This window comes from Diabrotica virgifera, chromosome 3 (genome assembly GCF_917563875.1).
Source record: "Diabrotica virgifera virgifera chromosome 3, PGI_DIABVI_V3a".
NCBI lineage: Eukaryota > Metazoa > Arthropoda > Insecta > Coleoptera > Chrysomelidae > Diabrotica > Diabrotica virgifera.
This window is the reverse complement of record NC_065445.1, coordinates 187,463,205-187,482,982: the sequence shown is the minus strand read 5'-3', so window position 1 is coordinate 187,482,982 and position 19,778 is coordinate 187,463,205. Positions and strand designations below refer to the sequence as shown.

Sequence of the window (19,778 nt, the reverse complement as noted above, 5' to 3'; positions counted from 1 at the left end):
TAAAAAAAATTTCTGCAAAAGTGAGAACCATCCTGAAGCACCTAACACTAACACGACATTCACATATGTTATAAGGACGTTCTGTAGCTCAGCATGTTTCAGCGCATGACACATAAAAAATTGAGCCATACGCATTTCAGTACTGTTTATTTTGCCGCATACCGTATTATTCTTTTGGCTACCGTTAAGCCGGGTATACACATGTCTGTAAATTAGGAAAGCAGCTGGCATGAGCCAGTAACCAGCATACAGAAAACACATTTGCGAGTAATTGGCATGCCAGCAGCTTGCATGCATGTACTAGGAAGGCAAAAACAGCAGGGGTAGATATTACTCATAGCAATCAGATTGATTTCCACGTTAAAAGTACTAAGAAGTCATTTTATTAAGTCTTTGAATTTCTTAAAACAAAAATGGAAAATAGTTGCAGTGAATTAAATAAAAACTTGAAAAGAAATAAAACTTAAAAAATTACTGGCATACCGGTAGCTGTCACGTGCGTTCACACATGCCTGTGCACTCTCAGCGCATGCGTATTGCATCACACAGCACGCTCCTGGCACGAAAAACCAAATTGTTTGTGATTAGCAGGCATGTCAGAAACTAGCATGCTAGTCTAGTAAAAGTTCACACTTGCCAGTTTGAGTACAGTAGATGGCACTTGCTAGTTACTGGCATGCCATCTTGATAGTCACAGGCATGTGCATCACCGGCTTTAGGTTTAGCAGGAAAGCGCTGTTGTCAAATGAAAAACATATTATGCGTATTTACAAAGCAGCTACCGGCTACACTATTTCTCTTTATCTTTAAAAGTGTAAAATACAGATAACTATCTGTAATACAAGTGTCAAAGTCATGTTGTAATATAGAAGATTATGTAAGATTTTTGTTTGTTTATTTTTTTCTTCTTCTTTTATGGCCTTTGGGAGCTGTGTCCATTTAGTCAGCAGCATTTCTTAAAATTAACGCCTAACTAAACCTACCATGAAACAAAACTATTAAAAACCTAATCGACCAATCAAGGAAAGGGAAGGTAAAGGGTGAAAAAATATATTGTCGTTAAAATATAAACTAAATAAATAAAATATAAAAAATGAATAACCATTTTCAATTTCGTTGCAAAACGAAAACACAGCCGAACCATATTCTAGTCCAATCAGAGAGTGCCGCAAGCACCCCTACCGGTTTCGAAACTTATTAGTCTCTCATCAGGAGGCACATATGCTGCTCTCCCCGATCCAACCAAAACAAACCCCAGCGTGCAGTCCCGGATTGCAACGAACGAAATGGCATAGATGTCCTAGCGGCAACTGCTAGCAAAAAGACTGTTTTCACTCTAATGGCATATAAAACAACATAATGCTATTCTACACCCCACCAGAATGAAAACAATGGGAACCTTCTCTGGTTACACCTCCGAGGCTTCTACAATTTGCAAGCCATACGGATGCTGAGACTAAGGACCAGAGAAGGTTCCCATTGTTTTCATTCTGGTGGGGTGTAGAATAGCATTATGTTGTTTTATATGCCATTAGAGTGAAAACTTAGTCTTTTTAAATAAAATATAATTTGAAAACAATAAGTTGACATTATATTTAACCTCCAATATTATTACAGGCGTCAGTTACCATTTACAATCTCACCAAATATAATAATGACGTCATATAACTCGTCACTAATTCTAATAGTCTATTCGCTCCGTGCATGACTGACGCGACACCTAGCATAGTCGCCTGACAATTTTGGCGACCATAATTTGACGTTAAAAATAATATGATACACATAAATATGTAATATTTATTTATCATTTAAAAAAAAATTGTTATACAAACAATAAGTTCGAATGTCAAATAAACGTCAAATTAAAAAGCGGATATTTGGACGTTCTCTGAAGAAAATATCAATTTTAAGGGTTTTTCTTCACTTTTTCTTTTTACTTTAGTTGTCGGTGTTAACAATAATTAAGTGTACATCGAAAGCAATTAGGCAGTGTGAATTATTAGTATCAGATTTTAACATTAGCTGGGTCTATTGAACTATTAATTTTGTGTTTGTGTGTAACACAAATTGGAAATAGATGATCATAGGAATATACTACCAGATCGTGGAAGGAAAGAAAGTCAGTATGAAAATACACTAACCGACACAAAATTCCGCCATCCAAAATTTTTGAACAAGTTTGACAATTTATAACTTTATTATTTGTGCTCCGATTTTTAAGATTCTTGCACCAGTTTGTAGGTACAGCTGGTTCCTAAAAAAACTGATACGACTCTTAAAGCGTATTTTGTAGAAAATTGAGCAGTGTACTTTGAAGGATACCTACTTATTATTTACATACTGTCACTGTCACTGCCAAATTTTAAAATTTGTCAGATAACTTATTCTGTTCAACCTCAAAAAATGGCTCCACATGCCAGCAAAGAACTAAAAGCAAGAATTGTAACGAAATAAGAAGATGGTTGGTCACTATCTGCCGTAGCGAACCATTTTACGTAAGTATTTTACGAACGTTCTACGTAAGTAGAACAACAATTTTTAATATTAATAAAAGACTACGAGCTGTTATCAATGCTGATGGATATTACAAAATATTAATTTTATTTTTATACAGGGTGTTTGGTAAAGAATGGGCCATAGCTTAACCTCGGTTTCCTGAGGTTAAAATAGGTCAATTTAAGCTAACTTACCTTAGTACAAAGTTTATAATAACCGAGATACAGGGTGTCAAAGTTAAACTTTTTTTTTATTTATTATTGAATATTTCCTGACAGGCATAAGATATCAACACGAAATTTGGTATGTGGGGGTTTTTTGGGACGAGAAAACTAAATTCCCTACCAAAAATTATGTGTTGCCCAGAGGGCGCCACATACGCCTTTCAGCACTCATTTAATACGTTCAATTTTTTTTATCCCTCACTCCGTATAATTTTGACATTAAAATTTTTATTCCCCTATTAGTTTGACTTAAAAAAGGTATACCTCTTTCATCTCCCTAAACTCAACTGTTTTCAAGATAAACCCATTTTAAATCTGCGGTGCAACATAATTTTTAGCATAATATCATTGTAGTTTACACCAGAAAAATAACTTAAAACCATAAAATTATCCAAAAATGTATCGCAAATTTCTTTAAATGGAATTTGCGATGCAATTACATAAATTTGAGAACTGGCACAATTATTATCGTTTTAAGTTATTTTTCGGGTGTAACTACAATGGTACTATGCTAAAAATGATGGTGTATCGCAGATTTAAAATGCGTTTATCTCGAAAACGGTTGAGTTTAGGGAGATAAAAGAAGTATACCTTTTTTAAGTAAAACTAATAGGAGAATAAAAATTTTAATATCAAAATTATTCAGAGTGAGGGATAAAAAAAATTGAACGTAATAAATGAGTGCTGAAAGGCGTATGTGGCGCCCTCTCGGAAACACATAATTTTTGGTAGGGAATTTAGTTTTCTCGACTCAAAAAACCCCCACATACCAAATTTCATGTTGTTATCTCATACCAGTCAGGAAATATTCAATAATAAATAAAAAAAAAAGTTTAACTTTGACACCCTGTATCTCGGTTATTATAAACTTTGTACTAAGGTAAGTTAGCTTAAATCGGCCTATTTTAACCTCAGGTTAAGTTGTGGCCCATTCTTTACCGAACACCCTGTATACCTAAATTTAGTATAGTTTTGGTCATCCTGACCCTCGCTTTCTTTCGAGAATTTCTTGTTCCCCCCATTTTTTATTGATAGAAAAACTGTGGTTCTGCTTATGTTATAGTTATTAAGTTACCAAGGACAAAGGGTCTTATAAGGATAATAACGCTTGAGGTCAATGGTGTATAGAGCGAGGGCCTTCGGTCCGAGGTATATACTTTGACCGAAAGCGTTATTATTATAATACCCGTGGTGCCTTCAACGTTTAATGTCCGACTAAATTATTCTTTATATGCCAAAAATTTGAATGAATTTTGAATTAATTAGTTTTCAAATAAGTACATTTACCAGAAATAGTCGTAACGTAATTGTGGTAACCATAGTTTTAGTTAGTTTTATTTGTCAACTTGACCGTATTTAACTCATTATTTAAATTTAATAGGCCCTAGGGCGTTATTTTTCAATAACACGCCCTTGCGCATTATATCGTACTTGATAGACTTCTAAATAATGTCATTATTTGTCAAATAATAGACCAGTCGGACATTAAAATGTTTTGCTGAATCTGATAGTGCCCAGTTATCTTTTAATTTGGTTGCAATTCTTGCTTTAATATATTGTTAAGTCGTTAGTTTTATTCCTTAATAATAAAAATCATAAGAACAACCCTATTTTATGTAAAAACTATCATTTATATACTTTTTATAAAATGCTGGAATTCAAAATAATATCAAAATTAAGAACTTAATAATTATTACAATTTATGAATTAACATAATATATGTGATCAGTTTTTTGGTGTTTGTTTGTTTATTTTATTATTTGTCTGTCATAATAAATATAATATAATGTCAGACCAATCAAATACACTGTTCAAAATGATCAAATCTTACTAAGGGCCGGTTGTTCGAACGCTAATCAACAATGATCACTATCAAATATTTAATTACTGTCACAACTGTCAATGTCAACTTTTATTGGGTTGCTGAAAACATACTACTACTATCGGTTTACAGCGTTCTCCGACGCCTTCCGACTCCTAACCGCCATTCTTCTGTTTAACCATAGACCTGGAGGGATTTCTCTTTCCTCTAGTTCTTTTTCAATTTCCTCCCTCCAGCTTCTTCTCGGCCTTCCTCTTTTTCTTCTCCCTTGTGGTGTCCATGCCAAAATCTGTTTAGGGATCCTGTCATCTGGCATTCTCTGTACATGGCCGTACCATACCAGTTGTTTTGTTTTTATGTCATCAATTATTGTATGTGTTACTCCCATCATTTCTCGTATTCTCTCGTTCGGTATCCGATCTCTTCTTGATTTGCCTGTTGCGTCTCCAGAAGTCCATTTCTGTTACTAGTAACATTTTCTGCGCTCTTTGTTTCAGTGGCCAAACTTCACTGCCATATGTGATTATACTTTTAAGTATGCTATTGTATATGAGCTGTTTGTTCGCTTTAGATATTGTCTGGTCCTACAGAATGCCGTGCATCATGGATATGGCTTTTCTACCCTGTATGTTTCTGTCTTTTATAGCAGCATCGAGTGTTCCATCTTGAGTTATCTTCATCCCCAGGTACTTGTATTCATCGCATTGTTTAATTTCTACCTCATCGTGTAATGTAATGGACTGCTTTGTTCCTCCAATACACATGGCTTCAGTTTTCTTAATGTTGACTTCCAGACCCCATTTGTTATATTCTTCTATTAGCTTCCGCGTCATGTAACTTAAGTCGTCATGATCTTGAGCAATCAGAATTTGGTCATCAGCGAAACATAAAGTGAAATGCTGAAAACATAATTAATTATAATTATGAGATTAGTTAATCAATTAACATAATTGAGTAAGTAATTTCATAATTTTAATCAATAATTATGATTTCAGCAACCCAATCAAAGTTGGCATTGACAGTTGGTGACAGTAATTAAATATTTGATAATGATCATTGTTGATTAGCGTTCGAACAACCGGCCCTAAGAGTCGTATCAGTTTTTTTAGGAACCAGCTGTACATGTATTGACATCGGTTGTTATTATTCCGGTAAAACAAAAATTTTGCTTGCATGACATTATGCAGGGGTGACTGGAAGCGTTGCTAAGTTTAAAAAAAATCTGTGGAAAAATGGAAGAGTTGATTTTGTTTCATATTCCTGTCATATTATTCCGGAGGCATCGCTGAAATTTTTTATTTTTAGAATTATCCGAATATCTCTTTTCTTGTAAGAGTTGTACCATTTTTTGTAAATAAAAACACTGATGGGCTCATAAAATATATGTTGGATTGATAAGATTAGAATGGCCCGCATGCAGTCCAGATCTCAATTCTATTGAGCATTTAAGGGATGAATTAAAAAAAGCTTTTCGCCGTCTTCCTAGGCCTCGATGCCAAACAGATTGCGAGCAGTCGTTGCTGCAACAAGTGGACATATTATGTACCCGCTATTGAATTGTTTTGTTTTGTTAATTTTAGTGCGTTTGATATTTTTAATTAAAAAACATCAAAGCAGTGTTTTTATTTGAGTAAGTGTCTTGTTACTTTGCAAAGTCTACGTCATTGTCTTTGCAAAGAGACGCTAGTTGTATCCGAACGTCTGCGGTCCCTCCGGTGAGTACCGATCACACAAGGATAGAAACTATCTTATAAACTTACTCAACATACACACTACACATGACACTAATACTCATGTTGTGACTGGCTGAAGGACATAAAGTCCTGATTCAATAAAATTGTGTTTTGACTAAGAAAGTTTTGGGGTAGTTCTGATTTCTTTTATTATATATGGATTTTGGGCTGCTGAATCCGAATATGAGGTTTGCGGACAAAATTTCTTGCCGGAACATTAAAAAAATCGCGAAAAAAGCGAAAAATTTCAGCTTTTTTCCGCTTTTTTGCTCAAATCTCGAAAACTATTAACTTTTAGTAAATTGTCTATTAACAGAAATTAAAGTATTTAAAATTATCTACAAATATCACTATTTACTTTTTTTTTCAGACGAATCGTTCGGTCTAAAGTACAAGTTGAAAATTGCCAATTTTTAACGGTCTCGGCAAAACCCACTTTTTACATTCCAAAACTTTATTTTTTATTAGAATGCTGTCATTTGATAAATTTCTCCTAGTTTTCTGTAAAAATAATAAATGTTAGTTCATAGGTATGGTATGTCTCTTGCGACAGCTTCCATGAATCTATTCCGTCCTAAGAGGCCAGAAATGTCTCTGCTTTTCCCTTATAGCCACAGAAGATCAGGCACAGATGGAGTCACAGTGTCAGTTGGTGTGAACATTTCCTTCGGATCTGTTATCTTGATTTCTGATAAACCTTAAGGTTTTGTCCTTTTAAAATGAATTAGTTGAATAGCTCCCTGACTTCCATTAAACCTCAGGCGCGGGTTTCTTTTTTATCCGACGAATGGATTGCTTACGAGCTACTGCATGTTTTGGTGCAATACAAGAAATGCCACACATGACGTGAAAAGTGTGGTATTCGTTGATTGTATGTACGTTAAAATCAGCGTTATCGTACACCTGCTGTGTAAAGCACGGCAGGTCAATTTTCTGCGGATCGCCTGCGAATGCTGACACTTCCAGCCGAACAGCTTCTGTATAGGATGAACAAAACCCCATAGAGGAAACTACATCAACCTATTTTGTTGAGCCGTACTTTATGTAGAGAAAACGGCAAACCCTGCAAGGAATGGTGAGACCAACTATCTGGGCCTTACTGCCGCTACAAGACTTTGAGCAAGCGCGTTGCTTATCTGGAAGTGTCAGCAATCGCAGGCGATCCGCAGAAAATTGACCAGCCGTGCTTTACACAACAGGTGTACGAAAACGCTGATTTTAACCCTTTCTATGCCAGGCCTTAATTTGCATGTTGGTCCCTCAATCCCAAGGTTTTTTCATGCTTAGAGTCTCATTGCCTTATATATACGTCGCAAATAAATAAACAAATAAACTACCAAAACATGTTTTTAATGAGTTTTTTAAAAAACTTAAACGTTTTCTTTTCAAAAGTACTCATCAGAGATCAAAAGCAACTTGAAAAAGTATAACTAACTTACGCTTCACCTTCTAGCAGCCACCTATAAGCGTTGCCACCAGTGCTACAATATAGCATATTGTCATTGTGTAATGACAATACTGTCTCCATCTTCTTGATTTAGCGCGACACAACTCACACTTACTAGCACATTGAACCTGAACAGTAAAATAAAAAACATCCAGGGACGTGTGTAGTAAGCTTCTTATATTGCTTAACCAACCGTGCGCCCTAGGTTGCACCTGCGGCAAGCGTGTGAGTAGGCCGATTTGTAAATGGATTAAAACAATCTTCACACTTGTAGGGCTTTTCTGCAGTGTGCACTCTTAAATGTGTTTTCAAATTACGTGAATTACTAAATTGTTTAAAACAAAGTTCACACCTATAAGGCTTCTCGCCAGTGTGTCTTATCAAATGTCTTTTTAAATCGATTGAATAAGAATACTGCTTGAAACAAATTTCACACTTGTAAGGCTTTTCTCCAGTGTGTACCCTCAAATGTACTTTCAAATTACCTGCCGTAGTAAATGTCTTAAAGCAAATTTCACATTTGAAAGCGGTTTCTGTAGTGTGCGTTATCGTATGTTGTTTCAAATTACCTGCTTCATTAAATTGCTTTAAGCAAAGTTCACACTTGTGAAGTTTTTCTCCGGTGTGCACCTTTAAATGTGTTTTCAAATTACGTGAATCACTAAATTGTTTAAAACAAAGTTCACACTTGTGAAGTTTTTCTCCGGTGTGCACCCTTAAATGTGTTTTCAAATTACGTGAATCACTAAATTGTTTAAAACAAAGTTCACACTTGTGAAGTTTTTCTCCGGTGTGCACCCTTAAATGTGTTTTCAAATTACGTGAATCACTAAATTGTTTAAAACAAAGTTCACACTTATAAGGTTTCTCGCCAGTGTGTCTTATTAAATGTCTTTTTAAATCGATTGAATAAGAATACTGCTTGAAACAAATTTCACACTTGTAAGGTTTTTCCCCAGTGTGAACTCTCATATGCATTTTCAAAGTATTTTCTGTAGTAAACTCCTTAGAACAAATATCACACGTAGGCAATCTTTCTCCTATGTGCACTCTCAAATGTGTTTTCAAAATACTTGATGTAGTAAATTCCTTAGAACAAATTTCACACTGGTAAGGCTTTTCTCCAGTGTGAACCCTTAAATGCCTTTTCAAACTTCCCTCTTGACTAAATTGCTTAGAACAAATTTCACACTTGTAAGGTTTTTCGCCAGTGTGAACTCTCATATGCATTTTCAAAGTACTTGCTGTAGTAAACTCCTTAGAACAAATTTCACACTTATGGGATCGTTCTCCAATGTGCACTTTTAAATAATGTCTTTCCAATTTACGTGCTTCATTAAACTGCTTGAAACACGTATCACATTCGTGACGTTCTCCAATCCAACCTTTCGTATGTTGCTTTAAATTCTGTTTGTCAGGGAAATCTTTAGCACAAATAGTATTTTTTAATGCTGTTTCTTCAGGGTTTACACTTATTTGTTGTATTTTATTATTTGAACCTTCATGAATCCTTTTCATAACTTCCATTTCCAACAGTTTCATCTGAGAAAACCCTAAAATAAAAAGCCAACTATAAAAATTTGTTTATACGGAAACAACAGGTTTCCCTCAATCCCAAGGTTTTTTCATGCTTAGAGTCCCATTGCCTTATATATATGTCGCAAATAAATAAACAAATAAACTACCAAAACATATTTTTAATGAGTTTTTTAACCAACTTAAACGTTTTCTTTTCAAAAGTACTCATCAGAGAGCAAAAGCAACTTGAAAAAGTGTAAAAATAATGTACTGTAAATTGACATTAAAAGTTTTCTTTTGTGTGGTACTCCTCAAAACATGACACTACGCAAAGACCGACTCCGCATCTTGCACACATGTATCTCGATTCGCTTCTTTTTTTCTGGTCTTTTCTGTGGCTACAAACGCTTCACCTTCTAGCAACCACCTATAAGCGTTGCCACTAGTGCTACAATATAGCATATTAGCCCAGTCGGGATAGCATTTGACCTTGCATTAGGAGCTGCCCCAAACTTTATTTTTCTAATCTTTAGGGAGGGTCAATATTAGTATAAATTTAAAATCTCGACTGAATTCCACCGTTGCGTTAGCCGCCATCTTGATTTTATTCTTTTATTAATTTCAAATAAAATTTTTAATTTTCCCAGTGTGTTTTATTTATTCTACACAACTTAAGGTGAAACAGTAGCGATCAACAGGTAGCTAAAACGCGGTCCAAGATTGCGGCTGTAATTTTGAATATTTTTTCGAGATATTTGGCACACGTATTCGTAATATAATAAAGAATGGCGGTACAGAGCCCAATTTGAAAAGTATATTAATATGTGGAAATTACTCTGTAAATAAATACACTATTAAAAAAACGAGCCTGTACCGCCATTAAGAAGAACAAAAAAATACACTTTCTTCAAATAAATAACTATTAATGAAATAAAAAATTTTAGTAGTTCCAAAATGACACAAAATCTAGGCATCGGATGAAAAAGTTTATTTGAAGAAAGTGTATTTTTTTGTTCTTCTTAATGGCGGTACAGGCTCGTTTTTTTAATATTGTATTTAATTACAGAGTAATTTCCACATATTAATATATTTCTCAAATTGGGCTCTGTACCGCCATTCTTTATTATATTACGAACACGTGTGCCAAATATCTCGAAAAAATATTCAAAATTACAGCCGCAATCTTGGAACGCGTTTTTGCTACCTGTTGATCGCTACTGTTTCCTCTTAATGCAGTTTTGTCCTACAATTTACGAGAAACCAATCACACCTCTCGATTTGACATTAAACATAATAATTTAAAGTCATGTCAAGATTTATAGGCCGTTCCAACATGCTGTCAAAATTAAATCAATATGGCTACTGGGAGTAAAAGATAAATGTTATTCTATCTGTTCTTAATGTGTTTTAGATAAGTTTAGTTGTATTTCTTTGTAATTTTGTGTTGTACAAAGATTAATTTAACATTTTCTCTGGAAGTATTAATTTAGAAAGATAATAATATGCTTCATTGGTGTTGTGTTTTGAAGTGTGAAATGCAAAGTAATCGTGATAAAGTCAAGATAAAGTTCACTTTTAAACTGAACTAAATAAGGTATCATCTGAGAGACAACAATGGTTAAATGCAATACAATGTAAAGGTTTTACTAGCGAAATGAAAATTCTCCTGTCCTGTCTGCTGTAATCATTTTATATCTGGTAAGTTACAATTACAACAGTAACGATTTTTGAAGATGTTAACATTTTAATCTTATAGGAAAACCAGCCGACTTAATCGATAATAACAATCCAGATTGGGTTCCTTCAATAAATATGGGCTATAAACACAATGAAATAAGTTCCCCAAAATCTAAAATGGAGTGGTATCAAAGGAGAACTAAAAGAAAAAATATTCATATTGAAATTATTTATAAGGCACTGGACTGTCTTAAATTCTACAAATACTAGGTGGGTAAATGATTTTAGACATTTTCATTAATGGTTGTAGGTTACTGTTACTTAAGTAGATTTAAGACTTGTTTACACAGGTATAGTAATGATGCAAGTACTTGATAGAGTAGAGTAACTCTACCTGTAAAAATGCTCAGCACAGTAGAATAGCTAGTAGAGTGTATAGTAGGAGTTAAAGTAGAGTGACTAGCAACATATGGCAAAGTAACTACTCTATGACCAACTCCACTGCCAAAATGTCTACTCGGCTGCGCACTCTACCCATGGAACACGCTCAATTATGACAGAGTAGAGTAGGTAGGAGAGTACATGGGGGCGCTGTCATTCTGGCTGGAATTGTGTTTTGTGTATATAGTGAAAATGAAGTTCACTGAAGATGAAACTTGTAGAGCTATAATACGACGAATACCAGTGTTTATGGAATTTAGGTAGTGTATACTACAGAAATGAAAGTATGCAGCAAGCTGCGGAGGATGAAATCGTCGAAAGAATGGCAAAGGGGGCTTTGGAGTAAACGAGCTCAAGCAAAAAATTAAGAAGTTAAGGTGCACTTATAATCAAGAGTGTTTAAAAATATCGGTTTCACTATACTAGCATCAGTACTATACTTGTACTCTCCACATGTGAATGGTATCAAGCCATTTTTGGTAGAGTACTACTGCTACTCTACTCTCCTCAAAACTCTACCCATGTAAACAAGTCTATAAGACTTGTTTACACGGGTAGAGTTTTGAGGAGAGTAGAGTAGCGAGGAGAGTAGACTCTACTCGCTACTCTACCAAAAATGGCTTGATACCGTTCACACGAGGAGAGTACAAGTATAGTACTGATGCTAGTATAGTGAACCCGATTTTTTTTATTTTTGTATTTTTAAACACTCTTTATTATAAGTGCACCTTAAATTCTTAATTTTTTGCTTGAGCGCGTTTACTCCAAAGCCCTCCTTTGCCATTCTTCCGACGATTTCATCCTCAGCAGCTTGCCTCATACTTTTATTTCTGTAGTGTACACTACCTAACTTCCATAAACACTGGTATTCGCCATACAGCCAAAATAGCTATCAAAATGATAGTGTTGCTATTTAAGAAAATCAACGATGACGTCATATCTCTAAATTGGGACACCCTGTATACATTATTATTATATGTCAAAAATGACAATTTCATATACTAATCGACGGGTCTGAGCATTTTTCAAAAAAACAGTTAGTATTTTAATTATTGAATATATTCCAAATTACAGATATAACTTTGTTATTTTCTATTATCTTGTAAATGGTAGAGAATAAAAATTTGATATTTTGCAGTTATGTATAACTTTACAAACCCTATCAAATTAGCTATCAAAATGACAGTGTTGCCATTTAAGAAAATCGACGATGACGTCATATCTCTAAATTGGGACACCCTGTATACATTTTTATTGAATGTCAAAAAGGACAATTTGAAATACTAATCGACGGGTCTGAGCATTTTCCAAAAAAACAATTAGTATTTGAGATATTGAATTTATTCCACTTTACAGACTCTCTCTGTATATGCAGCGTTGGGACAGAAAGGGTTAACGTACATACAGTCGACGGATACCATACTTTTTACGTCATGGGTGGCATTTCTTGTATTGCACCAAAACATGCAATAGCTCCTAACCAATCCATTCCTCGGCTAAAAACAAAACCCACACCTGAGGTTTATGGAAGTCAGAGAGCTGTTCAACTAATACATTTTAAAAGGACAAAACTTCAAGGTTTATTAGAAATCAAGATCCGAAGGGAATGTTCACACTAACTGAAACTGTAACACCATCTGTACCTGATCTTCTGTGGCTCTAAGGGAAAAGCAGAGATATTCTCGGTATTTTAGGATGGAATGGATTCATGAAAGCTGTGAGAAGAGACATACCATATTCATATTATGAACTAACATTTATTATTTATACAGAAAACTAGGAGAAATTTTTCAAATGACAGCATTCTAATAAAAACTAAAGTTTTGGAATGTAAAAAGTGGGTTTTGCCGAGAGCGTTAAAAATTGGCAATTTTCAACTTGCACTGTAGAACGAACGGTTCGTCTGAAAAAAAAAAAAAAAATAAATAGTGATATTTGTAGATAATTTTAAGTACTTTGATTTCTGTTAACAGACCATTTACTAAAAGTTAACAGTTTTCGAGATTTAAGCAAAAAAGCAGAAAAAATCTGAAACTTTTCGATTTTCTCGCGATTTTTTCAATGTTCCGGCAAGAAATTTTGTCCGCAAACCACATATTCAGATTCAGCAGCCCAAAATCCATATATAATGAAAGAAATCAGAACTACCCCAAAACTTTCCCACTAGAGAGCTCGTAGAGTACAAATTCACTGAATCATCCATGCCATTAAAAAAAAAAGTGTTTTTATTTGCAGCTTTTACAAGAAAACAGATATTCGGATAAGTAAAAAAACAAAAACCTTAGTGATACCTCCAGGATAATACAAAATAAGTATGAAACAAAATCAGCACTCCAATTTTTCCACAGAATTTTTTAAAGTTAGCAGAAAATACAACGCTTCGGTTCACCCCCATATAATGTCATCTAAGCAAAATTTTCTGTTACCGGAATAATAACAAACGACATCAATACATGTATGTACCTACAAACTGATGCAAAAATCTTGAAAATCGGAGTACAAATAAGAAAGTTATAGATTGTCAAATTTAATCAAACATTTTGGGTGGCGGAATTTTGTGCCTGTGAGTGTATGAATAATAAAAATCAAAACGGCAATAAGAAGTTAAGCGAAATATCTATTGAAAGAAATTATTATTCAATCATTATTCGCCAATATTGTTATAGTTCGCCGCTACGGACGCTGGCATAGTTTCGTGTATCCCCACCACGATCACGCACGACGCGAATAGTATTTGGTTCCACTGTATCTGCTTCATTAAGCGGGCTACTCACACTACCCCGCAGGGGCAATCTAGAGTTTTGGTCCTTAATTGCTTCCTTAAATGTGATGTGTGTAGGCAAACAGGAGCAATTTTCTAAATCGTCTCCTAGGCAGGGTGGCAGGGGCTGTGAACCTTCCTAGCTCCCTAAATTAGACCCTGCCGAACTGCCACTTCACATGTGTGATTGGGCCAATTTGAGTCAGTTCGTACATAACCAACGAAGCGCGTGTCTCAGGAATCATGGTTGACATTAATTGAGGTGATATTTATGGTGGTACTAAATTTTAAATCTTCATAGCTTTGTCAGCTAACTAAAAATTGTAGAGTAGCAGTTCGTCGTTCTCGAGCACTTATGGCCTTCCGCATCAATGAATCTTGTTTTGTTTATTATTGGTGTCACCATATCAAGAAGCTCTTCAAAGGAATCTATGTCCATTCCCAAAAAGTTCTTAAGATCATTTACTTCCAATTGTTGCATGACGTTCATGAGGCACAAATCTTTTCTTTTCTGTAGCCACCCCTTCACCCAGTATCTTCTTTTTTTTTCTTTTTTTTTTTTGTAGAACAACGGAAAGAGTTATTGCTACACCAATTTTTTGCTGTAATTACAATACTGTCTCCATCTTCTTGATTTAGCGCGGCACAACTCACACTTACTTGCACATTGAACCTGAACAGTAAAATAAAAACTTCCAGGGACGTGTGTAGTAAGCTTCTTAGATTACTTAATCAACCGTGCGCCCTAGGTTGCACCTGCGGCAGGCGTGTGAGTAGGCCGATTTTTAAATGGATTAAAACAATCTTCACACTTGTAGGGCTTTTCTGCAGTGTGCACTCTTAAATGTGTTTTCAAATTACGTGAATCACTAAATTGTTTAAAACAAATTTCACACTTATAAGTCTTCCCGCCAGTGTGTCTTATTAAATGTCTTTTTAAATCGATTGAATAAGAATACTGCTTGAAACAAATTTCACACTTGTAAGGCTTTTCTCCAGTGTGTACCCTCAAATGTACTTTCAAAGTACCTGCCGTAGTAAATGTCTTAAAGCAAATTTCACATTTGAAAGCGGTTTCTGTACTGTGCGTTATCGTATGTTGTTTCAAATTACCTGCTTCATTAAATTGCTTTAAGCAAAGTTCACACTTGTGAAGTTTTTCTCCAGTGTGCACCCTTAAATGTGTTTTCAAATTACGTGAATCACTAAATTGTTTAAAACAAAGTTCACACTTATAAGATTTCTCGCCAGTGTGTCTTATTAAATGCCTTTTTAAATCGATTGAATAAGAGTACTGCTTGAAACAAATTTCACACTTATAAGGTTTTTCGCCAGTGTGAACTCTCATATGCATTTTCAAATTATTTTCTGTAGTAAATTCCTTAGAACAAATTTCACACTTGTAAGGCTTTTCTCCAGTGTGTATTAGCGTGTGACTTTTTAAAACTCCAACTGCACTAAACTGCTTAGAACAAGTTTCACACTTGTAAGGCTTTTCTCCAGTGTGAACCCTTAAATGCTTTTTCAAACTTCCCTCTTGACTAAATTGCTTAGAACAAATTTCACACTTGTAAGGTTTTTCGCCAGTGTGAACTCTCATATGCATTTTCAAAGTACTTCCTGTAGTAAATTCCTTAGAACAAATTTCACACTTGTAAGGTTTATCTCCAGTGTGTATCCTTAAATGCTTTTTCAAATTTACTGCTTGACTAAATTGCTTGAAACAAATTTCACACTTGTGAGGTTTTTCGCCAGTGTGAACTCTCAAATGTATTTTCAAATTACTTGGTGTAGTAAACTCCTTAGAACAAATTTCACACTTATGCGATCTTTCTCCAATGTGCACTTTTAAGTGTCTTTCCAATTTACGTGCTTCATTAAACTGCTTGAAACACGTATCACATTCGTGACGTTCTCCAATCCAACCTTCCGTATGTTGCTTTAAATTCTGTTTATCAGGGAAATCGTTAGCACAAATATAATTTTTTAATGCTGTTTCTTCAGGGTTTACACTTATTTGTTGTTTTTTATTATTTGAATCTCCAGGAATCCTTTTCATAACTTCCCTTTCCAACAGTTTCATCTGAGAAAAACCTAAAATAAAAAGCCAACTATAAAAATTTGTTTGTACGGAAACAACAGGATAAAACAAAACGTAATAAAGACTTCGAGGGAATGAACGTAGTAATAAACAAAACTAAAACATAATGAAATTCCAGCTACTGGCGTTACACTGGATGATAAGTTACCAAGAAAAAGAAGAATCCAATGACTAGCATCAATAAGACCCAATTAGCCCTATTCTGTTCTATTCTTTGTGGAAAGTGGCACAAATCATCTTAATACCCAAACCAGGCAAGCCTGTAGAAGAAGTTAAGTCCTATAGACCTATCAGTCTACTTTCGGTGATAACAAAGTTTTTTGAAAAACTCTTACTAGAAAGATTACAGCCAATCCTCGTGGAAAAGCAGCTAATACCCAACCACCAGTTTGGATTTAGACAACAACATGCTACCACCGAGCAAATTCACCGAGTTTGCAGTTCCATAAACAAAGCCTTACAAGAGAAGCAATACTGCTCTGCAGCCTTTTTGGATAGACTTTTGTCTCTCTACTTTCTAATCCTCAAGTCCTATCTCTTCGACCGCCATTTCCTTGTAAAAGTAAAAGATCAGTGCACTGACATATCCAATCAAAGCTGGAGTACCTCAGGGTAGTGTCTTGGACCAGTTCTCTACCTACTCTACACAGCAGATCTTCCTGAGAGCCAAAACATCATCACAGTCACATATGCAGATGACACAGCAATCATTGCAGCTCACTCAAACCCGTACATCGCCTCGCAACTGCTCCAGACAAATCTCGATAGAATAAAGATCTGGTTACAAACATGGCGAATTAAAGTAAACGAAAGCAAGTCAGTACATATAACGTTCACTAATCGAAAAGATACGTGCCCAACCGTCTCATTAAATAATCAAGTACTACAACAAAGGGATGATGTAAAATACCTAGGTATGCACTTGGACCGCAGATTAACGTGGAAGAAACACATATTCACGAAAAGAAGTTGGGTCTGAAACTCAATAAAATCTACTGGCTGATAGGAAAAAGGTCACAACTGAGTTTGTACAATAAAATTTTAGTATATAAGGCAGTGATTAAGCCAATATGGAGATATGGTATCCAACTTTGCGGATCTCCGACATACGACTATAAAACCACCCCAACAAGCTAGCGAAGAACCTAATGAGGCCCCAGGCAAACAGAAGGCGCCACACTCCAAACGATCTACCAACATTTTAAATTTTCAAAAAAATTATATTTATTAGAGTTTTATTTAGGGGGTTTTATTTATTAGAGTCAAAAATAGTTTTGTTAAGTTCTAAAATTATGATTTCATAGGTTATTGTCACTGGACACTTGGACAGTCTCCTGCAAGTCTCTTTTAATTTTTAAACAATTTACTTATTGTAATCATTATTACAGATTGTAAATAAATGGGATGTAATAAAAAAAAGTAACTTCCATTTCTAACAGTTTCATCTGAGAAAACCCTAAAATAAAAAGCCAACTATAAAACTTTGTTTGTACGGAAACAACAGGATAAAACAAAACGTAACAAAGCCTTCGAGGGAAACGAATGTAGTAATAAACAAAATTAAAACATAATGAAATTCCAGCGACTGGCGTTACACTGGATGATAAGGGTACCCCGTCAAAATAGCCCCGTTAAAAAAGCTCCGACATAATATCCCGCACACAAAATAGCTCCGACAAAATAGCCTGCAGACAAAATAGCCGGGGAATAATAGCCCGCCGACAAAATAGCCCCGACAAAATAGCCCCGAAAAAAAAAGCTTCCTTCAGAATTCATCATGAAATAATTCCTTAAAAATACATTTTTCGGAAATGGTAATTATCTTCTATTCAGATGTTTATCTTAACCACATTAAATAAAAATTGTCTTTTCAGAGAACTCGAGTCCTGTCTTTCCTGCCTCTTGGAAGTTTAAACATTTAAGTTAAGCGAAAATCAATGTTAATTTATGATATAAACATTTTTTTCTGTTTTCGGACAACAGTAAAATGCATTTTAAATTAAATAAATTAAATTCATTCTTCCTTTTTGTCAAATAATTTAAATTAAAAAAAAGTTTTAGGACACCTTGTATAAATAATTATGTAATTAAAAAAAAAAATAAAAATGTATACCATTTTTTTTACAATTATGTAATTGTTTATAAGAGGCTGTTTTGACCGGGGCTATTTTGTGTGCGATCTATTTTGTCGGGGCTATTTTGTCGAGGCTATTTTGACGGGGCTTTTTTTCGTGTTTGGATTGGCATTCTGTAACTCACGTCGTAATCAGTGTAAATAAAAAATACCAACTTCTATTTGACGCGCTCCGAAGGTGGTGGCAACATAGACATAATAAAAATAGTCTAGGTAAGGTATGGGCGCTCTGTGCATCAAGGTGTAATGACAATATCAAGGCCGTCATTGGTCAATATTCACTTTGAGTGGTCTTGCATCTTTGTCTGTCACATGCACGGAATCACTTACTAAAAAGAGATAGATAGACCACTGATCAACTGGCCGCGCGTTACGCTATTTTGCTCAGTATGCCTTGTACACGCCCGCCGGCAAGGGGGGTCAGGGAGGGTCCGCCGACCCCTGCTGGATAATTACAGCTTAAGATAAAACAAATCCGTCTCAATTCATAAATTTTACAATATTGTACGACAATACAAAATTTTACGTTTAGTTAAAATGTTAACAGAAAATAAATCACATGAAATGCATTGTGCAAAACTTCCACAAAGACAATGGTGGCGCCAAGGACCGCTATCAAAACAGAAAGTGAGTAAGGTGCTAACGGTTCAATTGCGGTTTCTAGATTCTACGTATAATATCTGTAATCCGGTGGTGCGACTGTCCGGTACGTTTAGTAAGGCCAATGTCACATTATGCGTTTTGACCGGATGCGGTGGAAACGCATGCGTTTCCACCGCAACCAGACTGACCTATCACACTATGCGTTTAGTCTCTTGCAGTTTGTAAGCGCGTAACGATGTCTCGAAACATTTTTAAAAATAAATTGTTAGCAATTTCTATATTGGAAGCGGAGGAAATCTTACGGAGGGAATTAGGTAGTTGGTGGAAATCTTACAACCTCACATATCGAAAGAACATATGTACTAAATTTAGAAACTCCATAAGCGCAGCGGAAAGATTGACAGTAACACTCAGGTACGTAGAAATCAGTCGATATACATTGTGTCTACTTAAGTTAGACACATATGGGAAAATTTTGTATTATTAATTTTACGAAAAAAAGTTTGGAAAAATTGAAAACTATTACATATTATGAAAAGTTGTTTGAAATTCCATGTCTTAGTATGTGACCAAAGTAACTCATTTTTATTTCCTTCATAGTGTTGAATATTTATTTTTCTTTTTTCATCTTTGTTAGTGTTTCCCTGTTTGTTATGTGTTGTGTCCATGATATTTTCCACTTTCTTCGATCACACCACATCGTAACCTCTCAATATTCTAGTTCTAATTTCGACACACAGTTTTTGATTGCATAATATGCGCTGAATTAATTTTATTGAAAGCGCTTTTGGCTTCTGGTCATCTCAATGCATCGTTGTATT

The 19,778-nt window shown here is 35.0% G+C and overlaps 1 protein-coding gene across 2 annotated transcripts in view; it reads right to left on the bottom strand.

The window, feature by feature from the left end:
• Window positions 1-19,778, bottom strand: part of LOC126882257 (zinc finger protein 493-like) — a 78,444-nt gene that overhangs the window by 7,129 nt on the left and 51,537 nt on the right. For both annotated transcript variants that reach the window (XM_050647083.1, XM_050647082.1), the window contains one exon: window positions 15,233-16,213. In XM_050647083.1, coding sequence (XP_050503040.1) covers window positions 15,233-16,213 — 981 coding nt within the window. The remainder of the gene's footprint in view (window positions 1-15,232; window positions 16,214-19,778) is intronic.